The 18928-nt window shown below is 43.7% G+C and overlaps 1 protein-coding gene across 5 annotated transcripts; it reads left to right on the forward strand.

Annotated features, from left to right (window-relative positions):
- Positions 1 to 2831: 2831 nt before the first annotated feature.
- Positions 2832 to 15129, forward strand: Cdkn3 (cyclin dependent kinase inhibitor 3). Of its 5 annotated transcripts, none has more exons than XM_005085798.4 (8): positions 2832 to 2965; positions 4779 to 4861; positions 6782 to 6837; positions 7249 to 7293; positions 10313 to 10535; positions 11006 to 11037; positions 13346 to 13449; positions 14927 to 15129. In XM_005085798.4, the coding sequence occupies exons 1-8, from the start codon at positions 2957 to 2959 to the stop codon at positions 15011 to 15013; spliced, it is 639 nt and encodes a 212-aa protein (XP_005085855.1). In that variant the 5' UTR covers positions 2832 to 2956; the 3' UTR covers positions 15014 to 15129. The 5 variants fall into 5 exon arrangements, with proteins under 5 accessions (XP_005085855.1, XP_005085856.1, XP_012980499.1 ...); XM_005085799.4 differs by having other exon boundaries at positions 13349 to 13449; XM_013125045.3 differs by lacking the exon at positions 2832 to 2965 and adding an exon at positions 3025 to 3313 and having other exon boundaries at positions 13349 to 13449.
- Positions 15130 to 18928: the final 3799 nt, after the last annotated feature.

The raw sequence follows: 18928 nt of genomic DNA on the forward strand, positions 1-18928 counted from the left end.
ATAGGAACTTATGCCACCTGGGCTTCAAGCCTTCTGAAAACTCACGTCTCTGCCCTGACTGATGGGTGAACATGGCGTGCCTCCCAGCTTAAGTGGTACGCTATGGTGTGGATGGGAAATGTTATGTAAACACTTGGTCCTAAGCAGGTTGCACTGTTGTGAAAGGTTACGGAGAAGTTAAGAGACAGAGCCTCCCCAGAGGCAATGGGTCACAGGAGGCAGGCTTCGAGGCTTTACTGCCCAGTGCTGCTTCCTGGTCCCTCTCTGGTTCCCGACTGGGGATGGAATGTGATTGGCTGGACTCCCGCTCTTCCTGCCACGCCCTCCCTACCTGCTTCGCTTCTTCCGTGCCACAGTGGAATGATTCCTGGGAAGCATAAGCTAGGATAAACCCTCTCTCCCTTCACGGCTTCGTGTTAGGGATTTGGTCCTAACAGTGAGGAAAAGTAACTAAACAGAACCCTGGAACCCAGAAGTGGGGCTGTTGTTATGACAACCCTGAACATGTGATTCTTCGGCATTTGGAACCGATTTGTGGGAAGAATGCAGAAGAGTTTGCAGCTGTGGGCTAGAAAACAGAGTAACTGGAACGTAAACATTCCGTTAGATGCGTGAAAGGTTAGAATCCCACACAGACAGTGACAGCCTGGCTTGGGAGGCTTCAGGGAGTAAGAACTCTATGAGAAACTGAGCTAAATGTCATTTTTACTAATTACTTTTCCTACTGCTGAGATAAAATACTGACAAAACCAACTTAAAGGAGAAACAGTTTATTCATGGGCATGGGGGAGGGGACTGCATTTCCCATTCAAACTATAACATAGCACTTAACCGGCAAGGCACATCATCATGTTCAACCATCATTCAGGACAACTTGAGGATGAAGTCTGTCATGACAGGAAGGTCCTGACGGTGAGCGCTTAAGGCAGCTGATCTTTTCTGACCATCAGTCGGGAAACAGGGAGCTAATTTTTTCAGCTCACTTGTGCCGTGTAACAGATTACAAGACTAACACCTAGTGTCTCACCTACGCCGAAGGAGATGGTCAGATGATCACAAGCTTCAGCTCAGGATGAGATTGGCTGATGTCGCTGCAGAGAGATGCTCGGTCTCAGCACCCATCTGGAACAACTCACAATTGCCTGTAACTGCAGTTCCAGCGGATCCAAAACCCACTTCTGGCCTTCATGAGAACAAGGCAAGTATATCACACACACACACACACACACACACACACACACACACACGTATATGTATTAGCTACTTTAGCTTCACAGTGAACAAAATGCCTGACATAGGCAGCTTAAGGGAGGGTTTTTCTGGCTCACCATTTCAGACATTTCATTGTATTACATAAGTGGGCATACATAACAGAGCAGAACAATTCACATCCTGGTGTAGAGGGTGCAGGCGGCCACTGGAAGTAGATAGGAACAGTATGCCCACAATGTCCACTCCTAGGGACCTACTCCCTCAGATGAGGACTTTGAACTCACCACATTCCATAATGAAAGGAGACAATTTCTGACACAACATCTCCCAAGTTTCTAGAACTTCTCAAAATAGTGCCACCAGCTGGAACAAAGCATCCAAGACATGACCCTGAGAGGAATATTTCAGATTCAAACCATAGCCTATGCTCACGGGTAGGCAGGTGAGGTTGGATGTGGGATGTGGTTTTGTGAGCTCTCGTGGCTTCAGCAGCGTCCCTAGGTCATCTCCCTGGCCCCTTTCCAATGCCCCCATCCCTAAACTCCTCTATCCCCATAATCCACACACAGGTACTGTTTCTCAACACATCTGGTGTGTCTTACTGTCTTATATGTCCAGCCCACCCACTTCCTGGGCCTGCTCACCTCTCGAGTGTCCTGGGAGTTCACAGAGTGTGGCATATGTTTCAGCTTGACTAACCTCTGAAGGAGCAGAACCAGAGACAGGCTACGAGGAAGCAGGCACTAACAGCCACACTTTCCCTATTTCACAGTTTCATGAGGGTCATTCCGGTATACTGTGAAATGTATTAAAATTTATTTAAAATTTTGCAAAGCCACTGTACTTAAAGAGCCTACTGTTCTAGTCACATATCAGAAGACAGGTGCTTAAATGCTGGGTGGCTCTTTGAACTATATACACTCATGGAGACTCTTGTATATTGTGCTATGACCAACAGTAAGTTTGTGGTGAGTGGTAACTAGTTCCCTATGTCTACTGCAACATCATCAAAGAAGCAGACTTCATTAAAAGAGACTAGCTGTAAAGGAGCATTTATTGCTTTGTTGTTCAAACTTAACCTTTGATTTTAGAGATAAGCAATCAATATAGAAAATCCCAGCAGGTCTGTATGTTGATTAATTTTGTATATCAACCTAGCTGAGCCAGGGGCTCAGATATTTGGGTAAACACTATCGCGGACGTTTGGGGATGTAATTTACATTTAAATTGGTAGACTTTAAGCAAGTCACATTGTCTTTAATAGTACTCAATTGCAAACCTGACTACTACAAAAGATAGACTTACCCTGCCTGCACAGGGAGGATTCTCTGGCTTATTTTCCCAGTTCATGTGCAACACAGACTCTTTCTGGTCCCAAAGGAGTCTACCTTTGAACTTGAACTATAATCCTGAGTCTACAGTCACCAGACTCTACAGAACCACGCCCCGCCCCTTGCCGCGTGTCCACGCCCCCCAACCGGCTGAGGGGCGGCGCCCTCCAGCCAATCAACTTTCTCCCGGGCCCTCCTCCCGCGCGTCTTTCAAAGACTTCCTCCGAACCAATGAGCAGCTAAAGTCCGAGCCACGGCGCGGAGCTAGAAACGGAGCGAGGATATGATTGGCTGTCGGAAGGCGCCGCGCCACCTCCCACGAGGGTGGACCAATGGGCTGACGGGGTACGGATCGGGCTCCGACGCGGTGCTGCGAGGGCGGCCGCACTGGTTACGGCCTGCGGCGGCCCGCGATGAAGCCGGTGAGTGGGGTCTGCGGGCACCCGAACGAGCCGCGTCGCAGGGACAGGCGCTGGCCGGCTCCTGCTGCGTGGCTGGGCGGGCGGCGGTGCGACTCGCACAGTAACCGCTCTGCGCGTCGGGGAGGTGGACAGTGGCGGAGCCCTGCGCTTCGCTGGCCGCCTGCTGGGGGGCTCACGACATCCCTGCCAGACAGGGCCAACCCAGTAGGCTTGATCCCTCTGATGCAAAGGCTGCCACGACCCGGTTGGTGGGTGACTTGACCCCTCAGATGCAAAGGCTGTCACGATCGCCACCCTCCCTCTTGGCCCTGGCCTTGCAGGTCAGAATTCCCGGGCATGGGGACGCAGGTACGTCTAACCTGTTAGGATTTATCCACACCTGGCCACACAAACTTAAAATCTTGTTTTATGGGGTAGGGGATGTCCTGGCCAGGAGTCGAAGCACCACCTGACCCATAGTTCCTACCTCATAGCTGACACCTTGCTTAAAGGCTTCATGAAACCGCAATCCATAGTCTAAGTCAGTTGCCATGCGCTCCTCAGGAGAAGCTCGAAAGCAAAGCAGCCCGTCAGGTTGTTACTCTTGTGGGTCCCGGACGCACAAAATGTCAGCTGTCCACTCCCGCCTTCGGACAACTGTCCCCAGAGAAGAGGAATAAGCTATCTGATCTCTGACTATAGAGGAAATGAACACAAGTAGCGAGCCCTCTCTTTCACTCTCTGGAGGTCCGTCTGCTTTCTGGTCGGCTCCCTAGCACACGGGAGTCCTGGGCTCTCCAGGACTGGCTGGGAAGGGGTGCATCAGTCACATTCTGGAATGATGTGGGACTCACTCAGCCACAGCATTCTCCTTTTGCCACTCAATAAAACTGACGTTTTTGTACACACTTGCTGTTCAAATGTCTGATCTCCAGTGGTTCCAACTGAGGAGTGGGAAAGGGTATGCTTTTCTTCCATATAGAAGTTCTGCATTCAGAATTGAGCTACACCTGCTGAGATCAGCCTATGAGGTCCATCTGGATTCTTCTAATCCAGTGACTCTTAAAGATGAGGGGAAGCTAATTCACATATGTCCACCCATGGGCTAGGCTGTATGGGATTATTTTTTAGAAAGAGGTGAGCAAACTTTCCACTGGCTTTAGTCTCTCCTGAGTCATCTCCACTGAATATGCAATCCTCTGCCCGTATGCTCTCTTGTGTTTTGAGTCAGCCTGGCCATGTAGAACTTGTGCCTCAGTGTCCCTAGTGCTGACATCAAAGGCTTGCACCATCATAACCTGGATCTGCTCTCAAACATTCACACTGATTGCTTTCACTTCCCTGTCTGCCCAGAAGCCCGCAATCTCTTCAAAGCTTAGCTTGGTCTCTGGGAAACCCTTTGCTGCTCCCTAAGTGGCTAGGCATACCTCAGCTCTGCAGCACATGGTTTCTGCTGTTTTAGCACTTTCACCATTGTGTAACTTTCCACACTGCTGGCTCTTCATGCTATAGGCAGACAGTGTATCACAGGGTCTTCTGGTCTCCAAAGGTCAAAGAAATGTTTGAAAAGGAATGGGCAAATCACTCAAGTGCCTTGTCCGAGATTATCCAAGGACCAACTCCAGAAGCCATAAATTCTTTTGATATAAGTCTAATTCTGCCCACCGTACAGTCCCCTGATTAATCAGGTGGTCAACAGTAATCATTTATTATTGATATTGCTGGTCTCTCTGATAGTCCAGATTAATGACTGGGTGTTTAATCATGGATTGGCTATGTGAAAATCATTTGCAAATATTTCTTGCAGTAATTTAATGTAACATTTCTTTTGAAGCCCATTTCAATACAAGCAAGTGAGTTTGATTCTTCAGACGAAGAGCCTATTGAAGATGAACAGACACCAATTCAAATTTCATGGTATGTTAGCATTTCAGTGGTAAGCTACAGTATTTGATGGTACATAATATTTGAGGAAGATAGTGCATGTAATTATAAATAACAAGTATTTGCTGGGTGGTGGTAGCACTTGGAAGACAGAGACAGGCAGATCTCTGTGAGTTCCAGGCCAGCCTGATCTACAGAGCGAGTTTCAGGACAGCCTCCAAACCTACAGAGAAACCCTGTCTGGAGAAACCAAAAAAAAAGACAAGTATCCTTTTGTGCCAACTCTAGAATTTTAGTCTTAAGGCGTTTCCTTACTCCATTTTCTATTTACTATCTGATATGAAGTAAAACCACACATCCCTCCTTTAGACACTAAGAAAAGAACTTTGTAGAAGCAAATAAGAAGTAGAGGAAGATTTTTGAAATGATCTCCCACCAAAATTTACGTATTCTTTTAGAAACCATTAGAATACCAAAATAGGGTATTTAATAATTTTTCATTTAAGTCCTATTTAACACAGAGAACTATTTGCCATGGTCATCAGCAGACCATTGAAGATAAAGGCCATATCACTATAACTGCATTTCTTCCTGTGACAGACCACCTGACACCCACAACTCAAGGGGGAAAAGGTTCATTTTAGCCCATCATGTCAGAGGTGGGAGGGTGCAGGGAAGGAAAGAGGACTTTTGACCCCGCTGCCTGGAAGCAGAGTAGAACAGTAACATGAAGGGGCCAGGGAGGGACATGCCCCCAATGACATGCTTCCCACACAGCCAAGCCCCCTCCACCTGCCTTCCAGTAGTACATTTAGATTTTAAATTCAGCAAGGGTCTAAGCCATTCTTAGGATCTCAGGGCCTCATCGTCTCTGGAAGTATCCAGAGGTATGCCTTACCCATCCGTTAGGTAGTTCTTAATCCAGACAGGCAGATCAACATCAACCATCCCAATCAAAAAGTTCCTCTGTCAATCGACTCCCAAGACTTGGCATGAGACGTATCACGGCTGTAGGGTCTCTACAACCAGCATCCAAATTGTTTCTCTCATCCCCATAAAGCCAGTACTCTCACTGGAACATGGCTTAGCGATAGAGCACTTGGCTGTCGTGGACCAAACCTGCGTTCAATCCCCAGCACTGAAAATAAAAGTTCTGACCTCAAGGAACACTTGAGAACTAAATAAACTCAAATCCTCACCTAATTTTCCATCCCAGCGGTTATTTCTATGGTGCCTCCAGCTTTTCTCCGAACTCAGTCTCCTGACTTACAGTCAGGGGGCTTCTGTCCCTGGGTATTGCAAACTAGGACCATGAGTTCTAGAAACATTTTCAATTTTAATCAAAATTAGTGATGAAGAATGGTATCCTGTTTTCTTTGTATAAAATTATATTTATAAGACAGTTTTACCAAAAAAGCTTAACATTGCAAAATTAACATTAAAATGGAATTTTTCAGTTCACTCAACTAAGGTTCCTACTGACTAAGCACCTGTAATTTGAAATCTTAAATAGCCCAAATCCACAACTTTGTGAGAATCACACTGGCACTAAGATTTTTTTTATTCTGAGCATTCTGAATTTTAGATATTTGGGTCAGGTCTATGCAGTCATTCTAGAATCACGAAACCCTGAGCTCTGAAAAACATCTGGTGCCAAGCATTTGGGATGCATACCACAGGGTTACTGGCTCTACCTGTAGGGAATCTAGGGATTATTACCTTTATGGCAAACTTAAATTAACTTGCTCTTTTAAGACACAAATGGCATTAAAGTACGTAAGTTCCCCTTTCTAAACTTTCATTCTAGACCTTTCTTGTTCCCCACCTGGTTATCTATGAGCTAGTGTTTTGCAACCTCTGTAAAATGTTAAAACACCCTCACTCTGTGGCAGATCTTGTTGATTTCCATTTCTAGCTTCTTAAAAGCTAAGTTTGGTAAATTTTTCTTCACAGGCTACCACTGTCACGAGTGAACTGTTCTCAGTTTCTTGGTTTATGTGCTCTTCCAGGTAGGTAAGAACACTCAGTTGGCTTCCTAATGATTCTAGAACAGTTGACAAGTAGCTCGGCGCAGTCCACAATACATCCCATAGGCCGGCGCTGGGCAGCCTCTCTTCTGAAAGGATCACCCTCCACACCCAGGGCCACATTTCTGACTGACCTAGTTCAGTCAGACTTAAAGTCCAGGTACAAACGAGGTTAAGACCATGGCCAGGAGCTCCTGCATCGGGACTCCGTCAGTGGAATTTATCAACTTCTACACTGTGCTTCTGAGATTATAAGGAATTAATCTGTACATTTAAAAGTGGAATTGAAACATTAATAGCCTTGTGAAATAACTTTCTATAGTAGCTTTTATGTGTTCAAATGTGACTTATTATACAGCCCCAAAATGATTTTTTTACTTGCCTTATCTGTAGGTTGTAAATTTAAAGATGTTAGAAGAAATATTCAAAAAGATACAGGTAGGTCCACTGGTTTGTTTGTTTGTTTTAAGCCTGAAAATATGTCAAACTATTCTCTTCTCGATACAGAAAGTACACTTTTGTGACATTTCTACTGTGAACTTCTTGCACGTGAAGAGGTATCTGTGATGGGCCCAAGGGCTCATCATTTATCCGAGCATACTTTGCTTTTCACAGTCCTGGTTACATATATAAACTGTGTCTGATGTTAGAATGTGTCCGTTCAGGAGAGGAGAGTATGTAAGCGTTACACGGGCATACTGCAGCGCCCATGTCTTTGCACACGCTGTTCCTTGTAGACTTGACTGTGACAGTGTAAGTTAAGCCTGAGCTGGGAGCCCACGCGCAGCATCATAGCAGTAAACCTGTCCACCCTTGGTCAGAATGAAGCCAGCATGCAGGCGGGCCAGGCAGCGGGAGCCATTCTCTCTGCTCAAGGATGCTCATGCTACTACAGCCTCCGCTCTCTAGTTATAACCCAACATTCTACCTGCATATTACATGACAATGACAAGTGTGAAATGTCACAATATTTTATGCTGATTGGGTTTAAACACCAAGAGCCTTATCACACAGAAAATAAGTATCTACACTGATTCTAACCAGTGCGTAATTTTTAAAGTCATAATGCTTTGTCCTACTTGTTGTGGTAGGTTAGTGTTGTGGTGGGTGGTTAATGTACTTTACTTCTTACCTATCAAAAAGATGAGGAGGAAGTCAGGCGTGGTGGCACACTCCTTTAATCCCAGCACAGAGGCAGGCAGATCTCTGTGTGTTCGAGGCCACCCTGATCTACATAGCAAGCTCCCGGCCAGTCATGGCACCGCAGAGAGACCCTGTCTCAAAGACAAAAAGGATGAGAAGAGGCTAATAATTGAATTGACCCTTGTGGTATTTATGAACATGTTCTGTTTTAGGTGTATAAACAACAGTAGGGAATAACTTATATGCTCCATTTGGATGACATAAGCAAATGCTATTTAAAAAATCATTGGTTCAAAACTAATACTATAATTGGGGTTTCCTATTTAGTGACTGTTATAATAGGAAGACTCTAGTTTTTTGATTAACTGTTTTTTTTTTTTTAAACAAAGAGATCACACATAGAATCCACTATATAGAACAGATCAAAACACTTGGTGGGAGACCTAGGATTTCCCATGGTGTGTCCTCTCTGGGATCATCTGAAGGTTACCATATTTTAAAATGTATCCAGTGTTTATGGAAGACAAATAGCAAATTATCCCCTCTTCTGAAAGCTTTATTAAATTTGTTTAAATGATTTTACACTTGTAAAAAAATACAGTAGCTTTATCAAGATGAGACTATCTAAACAGAGCATGATGGTACATGTCTATAATTCCAGCACTTAGCAAGTGAGGCTCTCAAGTTTCAGGCCCCCTTAGATTTTACCAAAAGACCCTGGCTTAAAGAACAAAAACCACTACTGTCCAACAGAAATGCAATCATAGCCACAAATGGAAGTTGTGTATATAATGATATTTTAGTTGCCACATTTAAAAAGTGAAAACGGGGCTGGAGAGAGGGCTACAGAGCGAGTTTCAGGACAGCCAGAGCTGTTACACAGAGAAACCCTGTCTCAGAAAAAAAAAAAAAAAAAAACAAAACAAAAAAGTTAAAATATGCAAAATCAATTTAATAATTTAATATATCCTAAGCATCATCATATAATCAGCCTGAGTAGAAAGCAAATTATTGTTTTATCTTATTTTTTATTGTGAAAACTAAAGCGATTTATTACATTATCATATTTGCTCATGTTCATCTCTCCATCCCTCCCTCCCTCCCTCCATGTCGTCCCCCCTCTGATTTCATGTGATTAAGTATGTGTAGACTTAAAATACAGGTTGCACACATATGAAGCAAAACTATCTTTTTCTTCCCTCCACATTCTTCTTTCCTCCTTCTCCCTTTAGATCCTTTCCATCCCCACATAATCTGTTCTATATATATATATATGTATGTGTGTTATATATACTATATATATATGTGTATATATATTCACAGTTCCACACAAGAGGAAGTATAAGTCAAGCAAATTATTAGTAAAATTATTTCAATCTTTTTTCTCTTTAAAATAGGTGCGCATGTTTTACATTTCAACTGCAAAGGCTTTCTACTTGGATAGATAAATGTTCACAGGTTGGGGCTTGGAATTACTTGTTTTGAACTAAATAATTCAGAATGAATAATGCCATAAAGAAAGTCCAGAAGCTAGAGAGACTGCTCAGTGGTTAAGACTGGGTGCTGCTCTTGCAGGGAACCAGAGTTCAGTTCCCAGAACCTCCATGGCGTGGCTTTTAACCACTTGTAACCCCAGCTCCTGGAAATCTATCGCCCTCTTCTGGCCCCCACAGGCACCTGCACACATGTGCACATACCTCTACACAAACATTCACATAGTTTAAAAAGAAAAAAATAAGTTTCAGTGTAAAATCCTAGAGAAATGTTTCTTGGTTTACACTATGAAAATGAAAAGAGCTAAACCATGTAAGGTTAATGCAGTTAGTGCCCTATTTTCTCAAGACCTGCTCTATAAAAGTAAATCCACATTGGCGTGGTTCAGTGTGGAACAGAGGAAGAGCACAGGGGCTTCAGCTGGAGAAAATGTATGCTTGCCCGTAGTCAAAGGGCAGAGTGAGCGTGCACATGGCTGTTTCATGGAAAAAACAAACTTAAAAATAGTGCTATAATTCCTTCTCAAGAATTTAAATACTAATTACTAAAGGCAGTATTTTCTGCAAGGAAAATAACCCCAAGTTTTTCTGCTGTATCGATACCGTCATCCTATCTTGAAATTCATCCAAAAGCATTTTACTTACAAATCAATCCGGTTGAATTCTAGCCAGCTTTTGGTTCGGGTATTTTCATCAGATATTTCAGATTTACAAATTCTCACCTGTTATTACTTTGGTTGGAGAACGTAACTCCACGTTCTGTCTCTTTAAACATGTCCTGTTTTATGTGTGCATCTGTGTGTGTCTTGGTCTGTTGGCAGAGGAACTAAAGAGCTTCGGGATCCAAGACGTGTTTGTTCTCTGCACCAGAGGGGAGCTGTCAAAATACAGAGTCCCAAACCTTCTGGACCTGTACCAACAGTCTGGAATTGTCACCCATCACCACCCAATCCCAGATGGAGGAACTCCTGACATCGGCAGCTGCTGGGAAATCATGGAGGAGTTGGCCACCTGCCTCAAAAACAGCCGAAAAACCCTGATACAGTATGTCCTTCTTTCCCTGAACGCCACACGAGCAATATGCCAGTCAAGAGGACTCCCCGAGCTGGTCAGCCATGACCCCCCTCTTGTCAGGACTAGAGAGCTCAAGCACAGAAAGTGCTAGCACAGGGCTTAGTGCAGAGGAAGCACTCGGACACATCAGCTTGAGATAGACGAAGGGTCATTGTGTGGTTGGCACTTGGTCCAGAGCCACTCAGATTCCATTCTCAGACGTAGGTCTAGAGGCTCAGCAGTCACTGAGGCAGCCTTTTTGGGCCCTTGCAGGAATTCAGAGTACATCCCAGCATGAATGAGCACGCACGGCTTTAGGGTGACTAACTCAGCAATGCTGCTGTCTGCAGGGTGCTGTACTGGGCGTTGGAGAGGTCACAGTAGACAGGGTGGATAATCCTGAGCTGTAACTTGGGATAGAATGAAAATGGACACACTTCAAAACTCTCTTTTCCTTTCAGCTGTTACGGAGGACTTGGAAGATCTTGTCTTGGTAAGAACTATATTTTCATTAACTGTTTCACTTCAAAGAAGGCAAACTCCTTTTTGGGAACCTTACTTGCCTCACTTTATATTTAAAGGAAAGAAAGAACAATATAAGTTTTCCAAGACTTGGGGGTTGAGTAAAGCCTTAATCTTGGTTTTTCCTGGAAATCCTGGGTGGGCGTAACAGCTGTTCTCAGCTGGCTTCGGTGGATCACTTCCAAGTCTTAGCACCTGTGTCTTGGTTTTTTTCTAATGTTCTTTCCATGAAGTGTTATGATACTGACAAAATGCTAAGAAATATCTGAGTGGCTTAAGTATAAAAATCACAGCACTCCAAAGATAGAGGTAGGAAAATCAGGATTTCAAAGTCATCCTTGGCTATGTGGTAAATTCAAGGTCAAACTGGTCTACAGTGAGACCCTGCCTCAAAATAAAGAAAAGGAACAACAGCAACAAAGTATAGTTACTGTATTTTTTTTAATTCATTCATTTTATGTATATGAATGCTCTATCTGCATGTATGCCTTTATGCCAGAAGAGGGCATCATCCCATTATAGATGGTTGTGAACCACCATGTGGTTGGTGGGAATTGAACTCAGGACCTCTGGAAGAGCAGCTGTGGTGAAACATTGTGTATGATTAAATAAAGCTTGCTTGAGGATTCAGAATGAAAAGCTAGCCACAAGCCAGGCAGTGGTGATACATACATTTAATCCCAGGACTGGGGGAAATGAGACAGACAGATCTCTGTTAGTTCAAGGCCACACTGAGCTACACCAAATTGATCCAGTCTGAAAGAGAAACAGCTCACACAAAGGTGATCTCAGCACTTGGGATTGCATGCCTTTAATCCCAACACTTGGGAGGCAGAGGCAGGCAGATCTCTGTGAGTCTAAGACCACCCTTGGCTACACGAGAGTGAATCAGAGCTCATGCCTTTAATCCCAGGATTTTAGAGGTATGAAAAGAAGATGAAGGGGTCTCATGTGAGGCTTAGTTTCCAGACAGGGAAGGCATAAGATTGCTGTCTGAGGCTTGGTGGGAACAGTACTGTCTGAGGACTCAGGAGGACAGGACAGCCCTTTCAGCCTGAGGTAGAGGTAAGGGAGAGTAGCCAACTGCTTTGCTTTTCTGATCATCTGCTTGAACCTCAATATCTGTCTCTGGATTTTTATTAATCGTGTGAAAAGCAGCCAGTGCTTTTAACCACTGAGCCATCTGTCCAGCCCATGTATTAAAGTGTGCTGCCAAAAAAAAATTGAGAAATGCCTCACTGTAGTTATTTTTGCTGTAAAACAGGATAAACAAGACCCAAGTTAACAACCTTAGTATATGAAAGGATACTCTCAAAATGAAAAGACTGTGACATAGAAAGGGGGGCTTGCCGGGAGTTGGTGGCCTTTAATCCCAGCACTCGGGAGGCAGAGGCAGGCGGATCTCTGTGAGTTCGAGGCCAGCCTGGTCTACAGAGTGAGTTTCAGGACAGCCTCCAAAGCTACAGAGAAACCCTGTCTCAAAAAACCAAAAAGAAAAAGAAAAAGGGGAAAAAGAAAGGGGGGCTTGTCTTTGGTAACATCTAGGATATATAAAGTACTTCCTATAGATTGACCAACAGAGCAAGTAAACAGAGAGCAAAGGATCTGAGTAAAGTTACCCAAAATACAGCCAAAAAGCACACGGAAAAGATGCCCAGCAACGTCAGCCAGCTATGGCTGTGAAGTTTAAAAGTGGAAATAGTCGGGGCTGGAGAGATGGCTCAGAGGTTAAGAGCACTGACTGCTCTTCCAGAGGTCATGAGTTCAATTCCCAGCAACCACATGGTGGCTCACAACCATCTACAATTTAATCTGGTGCTCTCTTCTGGCATGTAGGCAGAACACTGTATATGTAATAAATAAATAAATCTTTTAAAAAAGTATTTAAAAAAAAAGTGGAAACAGTCAGTGAGCACTCGAAACAGGAACACGGCCCTGCTGCTGGGGATGTAAAGCCATGTAACTGCTCTTTAAGATTGTTTCTCAGCCACGGAAACGGAGTTACCGTGACTCAGAACTACTCCCAGCTCCGTACACAAGAGAAATGGGACCCACATTCACTAGTAACATGTAAGTCAATGTCTGCAGGACCAAAGCAGTTAGTACCAACCATATTAAGCTCTGAGATCAGGCTGACTGTCAAGAGTGCAGGCTAAAGGTGTCTTTTAGTTCACGCGCAGCAGTCACACTGAACAGAAGTCTCATTGACTATCTAGTCTCTTTATAACGAAACCAAGCCCGCTTTTTAACAATCCATTATTTTTCTGTCATGTTCTCAGTAGCTGCTTGTCTCCTCCTATACTTGTCTGACTCAGTATCACCACAGCAAGCCATAGACAGCCTTCGAGATCTCAGGGGGTCTGGGGCCATACAGACCATCAAGGTAAGAGCTACCGTTTCTGTCTGCAGCAGCTCCCGCCTTCAAATACAGCGATAAAAATGAGTCCTAAAGGGCCTTGAGCTGAAATGCCAAAGCCATGAGGCACATAAGCGGGTTTATCTTTTACGTCTACATTTAAATGTAACCCACGTATCTGCACGTAACACTGAATTTTTAACAAAATAATGAAGATGTTAAACTCTGCGCTTCACTCTCGGAGGGATCTGGGGAGCTCTGTCTGGGTTCGCTCTGGGTCTGATGCTCACACTCGGCCAGGAAATGGCTGCGGTAAACAGTCATTTTCTTGGTAGACTTGCAGCCCAAGCAATCTAAAGATCCTACTGTGCCACTGAACCACTGATGGGTGCCATGAAAACTGCACAGCAGTGCTTATGCTGTGTTGTCCATTGCCGTGGGTATCAGATGCTTCCATCCTCCTGAACACTTCAGGAACACGGTGGCAGCGGCACACAGGATGGACAGATGGGTTGGTGCTGTTGTACGCATCTTTAAAGCTCATTTGCTCTCCTGTGCCACGTACTCTCAGCTTTAGGCTGTCATCAGCATGGGTACTTAGGCTGCCTACAGTCTCTGCCTTCCCAGGGTTACGGGTCTACACCAGCCTCAAGTACGGTGGCTTACTGTACACACTACAACTCACCAAATCAAGCAACCTGTTTCTCAAGGTCTAAATACAGCCATTCGTAAAATAAACCTTACTGGATCTACTTTTCTACCCAAGTTCTGAAAATAGAATTCCCTTTATTCTGTTAGCATCAAATATTTCAAATTTAGGAAATTCAACTCTCCTTTTTCAAACAAAAGCCACGGTCCAGTATGTATGCATTATACATACTATGTCACCGAGAATGAAGCCCACACTGGTGTGGGTGTCAGCTTTTATCACCTGGACATTCTGTAGCTAATGAGCCCTCGCCACCTCTCCCAAGGAAAGCTAGCACTGCAGGATTTCACGATCAGGAATGGTGGCTATCAGTCAGAGCTGTCTTTTGGAAAGATTTAAACTTCAATAAACCGCCTAAAGCAGTTACTTAGCTTATCTGCATAATTTGGTTTGTTTTTTAAAACTTTTTTATTTATGAAAATTATTCCAAATGGACTGTCGTCAGAAGCACCAGTATCTTGGGTTTCTACAAACAGGTAGACCTGCCAGACTACATCACTGTTGTTAGAGAGAATCCCTCCTCCATATACAGTAGGGGAAAAAACACACGGGACAGCAGATTCCCTTTGAATCTTAGTCCCAGCAGCAAAGGAAGAATTCTATATAGACTTGTAAAACCCTCTTGTGAATTCCATGCTGTCTTCTGGCAAGCTTCTTTACCTGCCTCGCCTCTGACCCTGCCCCTCCCTCCTGGCCTGGCCAGCGCCTCCTCCGCCCATTCTTAGCAAGTATGGGGTCTACTCTGATCCGATTTTTCCACAGTGTATTTCAACATATCTTTACTCCTTTTTTCAGCAATATAATTATCTTCATGAGTTCCGGGATAAATTGGCTGCCTATCTATCATCAAGAGATTCACTATCAAGATCCGTCTCGAGATAATGAAGATGTCAGATATATGATGACTACACATGAAGTTTCCAAGTTCTCTGGCATAATTTGTATTGAAACAAAACCACTAGTGCTACCATCCCGAATATAAGTGTTATGTGCAGATACTCTGAAAGCTTTGAGTCATGAATTCGCTGTTACAGCACAGCAGAGGGCAGCAGAGTTGCTATTCAGTTGTCTTTCTAGAAATGCACTCGCTGTTCTAGCTTACCTAGAGGCCAGCGGGGAATGGGAGATGAGAGATACTGGGGAGTCATTGTTTGCCACTCTTTGGCCTCCTCTGACTGTCACTAGCAGGCATGTGACACAGTAAGAAGAATAAGTTCTGTATGCACACCCACACTACATTTAACGCGTGTATTTGTGTGGGCACAATCACGACAGCGTGCGTGTGGTCAGAGGACAAGGTGCCGTTCTTTCTTCACATGGGTCCCAAGTTCAAACTCAGACCGTCAGGATCGGCGGCAAGTGTTTTTATTCACTGAGCCACCTCTCATTTTAAAAAACTGTTATCACCCTCCTCAGTTGCTTTTTCTACTTCACTGCTTACAAAACTAATAAGGCACTCTTGAGTTTGAGTCAACTCCTCCCCAGAGCACCACTGCACCCCACCACCATGGGGACAGCCTAGTGCTTCCATGCACAACTAAGAGTTTCCTTCTTTTAAGTTTTTGAGACAGTCTCTTACTGTGTCAGCCAGGCTGATCTCAAATTCATATTCACCTGCCTCTGCCTCCCCCGTGCTGGGATTAAAGGCATGCACCACCATAACCAACCAGCTTCTAGAACTTAAGATTCTTATAAAAAAAAAATACTGAGAAAGACGGAAGAATCATATACCACGAGTAGCAAATGTTTAAGATCACAGTACCTGAAAATTTTAGACAGTCACTAGAGTTGACATTAGCAAATCTCTGTGTGTGGGCATGTGTATGAAGAACAGTTTCCTCAGGACCTGTCCTGTCCACCATGCTTTCGGGGACAGGGTCTCTCATTTTCTAGACCTTGCCAAGTAGACTAGACTGTCAGTGAGCCCCAGGACTCTCCTGCCTCCATCATCCCAGCACTGGGAACTGGGATTATAAGTATAAACCAGATTCTTGCGTAGGTATTGAGGACCAAGCACAGGTTATGCTCACAGGGCAAGCACTATCAACAGGACTACAACTCCAGCCACCGCCAACTCCTACAGACAATCCCTCCAATATAACACTTATTCTGGTACTCAGTGTAGGAAAAACATTTCATATTCAAATAATCTAATAATTAATTGAGTGTTCAAAGTATGTATTTGTCAGTTCCCATTGCAAGTGCTTGACTAAACCATTTTAACATCAAGCATACAGGAAAATTTAATTATCCAAATGAGGAAACATGAGTATTAGTCCTGAAATATACTTGTGTAGTGACGTTTAAAAACATGAAATGCCAGATGGGCGGCAGTGGTGTACATCTTTAATCCCAGCACTCAGGAAGCAAAGACAGGCAGATCTCAGTGAATTCGAGGCCAGCGATGTCTACAAAGTGAGTTCCAGGACAGCCAAGGCTGTTACACGTGAAATCCTGTTTTGAAAAAAACAAAAAAGTGCAATGCCAACATTCTAGGGAATGTTATTTTTTCTGCCCAAAGTGTATGATCTATCTAAAAGCAATGGGGCACAAATGAAGACAGTCTAGGGTCCTAGTCTTGTGCATACCAAAGCTAGCTGCATTTGAAATCAGCACAGGATTATACCAACTCAACCACTACCCACCAACTACACAAGGAGCATTTGAGACAGTTTTTATTAAATATACAAAAGCAAAACAAGCTCTAAGGACTAAGGGAGGGTTACATGTTAAGTTTTCTTTGGACAATGGTACCACACCATCAAACATAGGCTACATGGCTAACTACATTTCATGTTTTTCTTAGTTTTCGGGTCTACTCAGTCATCAATCCATTGAAGAAACTCTCATTCCCAGAATACATAAGCACAACCAAACAAATCTAAGTATTGAGAAAAAGCACTGTATAATAGTTAATACTGACATCTAGGAGATATCATTCTACATGTCAAGACGCTCAAGTCTTCTATAATGAGTATCAAGAAAATGAATGCAGTGCAAAACCTCTCTACCTCAGATTCACTGCCTCGTGGTTAGTAAACGGAATAGGCAGCTATTACACACTCCTTTCAGACACTAGCTAGAGATTTCTGAATTTTCCACAGAAAATGGCTCTGGGAAAGTCAACAAATCCAGCGACAGAACATCCTTTTCTCTAGGAACCACCTTGGAAGATTCATTCAGAACCATCTCCTAGGTTATAATGCTAATATCAGACACATTAACTGCTCATCTGGTCGCAAATCAACTGGTTTGAGTAAAAGAGCTTAAAGTCACTTGAAACTAACATTACTAACTTCCAGCAAGGATGACCATTTATGAACAAGGCTAGGCAATGAAGCAATACCTTTCTTTCCCCTCTAAAATATTTTTTCTCATGAAAATTTCTGACTTGCAACTGACTAAGCTATATATTTGTGGAATTAAGTGACAAATCGCTGCATATACATACTTTTTAATATAGATCATTTGAATGGGCTAGATTAAGTTCTGTAGTCACACTTAACAATGAGAGCTTACCCTGCACGGAGAGATACATAGAAATCACTAGTTACTATCCAGTAATTATATTCTAGGAACACTATTAATAAAAGCACAACTCGATGTCCTTTCTATACATTAGACACACCTTCACAATGTATGGAGCTAGGACACAAAGGTGACCTCCATGCTAGCTCCTAGCTGGAGAAGAGACACATCTTGCCAATGGCCTGTCCTTTGTTTCCTAGTGAGACTGTTACTCAACATACAAACCTGAATGAAAGGCCAGACAATTCATCGCATATAATGAAACCAGTTCCTAATACTCAAATGCAAGTTAAAAGTGGCTTACGGGGCCAGGCGGTGGTGGCACATGCCTTTAATCCCAGCACTCGAGGTGGAGGTGAGTTCACGACCAGCCTGATCTACAAGAGTTCGTTCCAGGCCAGCCTCCAAAGCCACAGAGAAACCCTGTCTCCAAACACCCCCCCCCCCAAAAAAAGGTGGCTTATGGAGTCATTTCCTGTCACTTTCCTGTTGGCATAATACAGCACTACTCAACAGTCACTGCTAAGCAGGCATTTGTTGTGGAAGGCTTCTAACTCAGAAGAATCTACAGCAAGAAACAGTTGCTGCTATAGATGGTACTACACGGTTCCACTAGATGCAATGAAGCAGGCACAGATAGGGAATGACTTCTGAATGTAACTGGTGATGACGAGATTGCAAGAAAGCATGATGTGAGCATCTGAACAACTGCAAAAGATTACAAGTCACACTCACTACCTTGGCTGAGCCAGGAAGACAGAAGCTAGACCAGAGCCAATCCCAACAGGTTGACCTACAGAACAAATCAGAACAAAGAAAACAACCAGTGGGATTCCGTCTTCTGCTTTCTCCTTGTAAGAAACTACTGCCGGGCGGTGGTGGCGCACGCCTTTAATCCCAGCACTCGGGAGGCAGAGGCAGGCGGATCTCTGTGAGTTCGAGGCCGGGCTGGACTGACAGCCTCCAAAACAGTACAGAGAAACCCTGTCTTGTAAAAACAAAAACAAAAAACAAACAAACAAACAAAAAATAAGAATCTACTTCCAGAAAACACTAAGAAGGCAAGTGAGACTGTCTAATCACAACTGTATCATCTGCATGCTAAAGTCTACGAGTGACATGGTGAACCTCACTGCTCAAACTATCTGATTTGGGGAGAAAAACCAATGAAATCTCAACTAATTCTAAAGAGAATCCAAAATAAGAGGAAGTTTCTTAAAAGTTAAAGAATAATGTCTATCCCTGTAATTTAACCTCGGCCAGATCTCT

This window comes from Mesocricetus auratus, unplaced genomic scaffold (assembly GCF_017639785.1).
Source record: "Mesocricetus auratus isolate SY011 unplaced genomic scaffold, BCM_Maur_2.0 Super-Scaffold_100048, whole genome shotgun sequence".
NCBI lineage: Eukaryota > Metazoa > Chordata > Mammalia > Rodentia > Cricetidae > Mesocricetus > Mesocricetus auratus.

What these genes read in the sequence shown, in the direction of transcription:
- Cdkn3 (XM_013125044.3), top strand. An exon ending in TGGTTTATGTGCTCTTCCAG is followed by an intron (nt 6,838 to 7,248) that starts GTAGGTAAGAAC and finishes CCTTATCTGTAG; the next exon opens with GTTGTAAATTTAAAGATGTT. An exon ending in AGCCGAAAAACCCTGATACA is followed by an intron (nt 10,536 to 11,005) that starts GTATGTCCTTCT and finishes TTTTCCTTTCAG; the next exon opens with CTGTTACGGAGGACTTGGAA.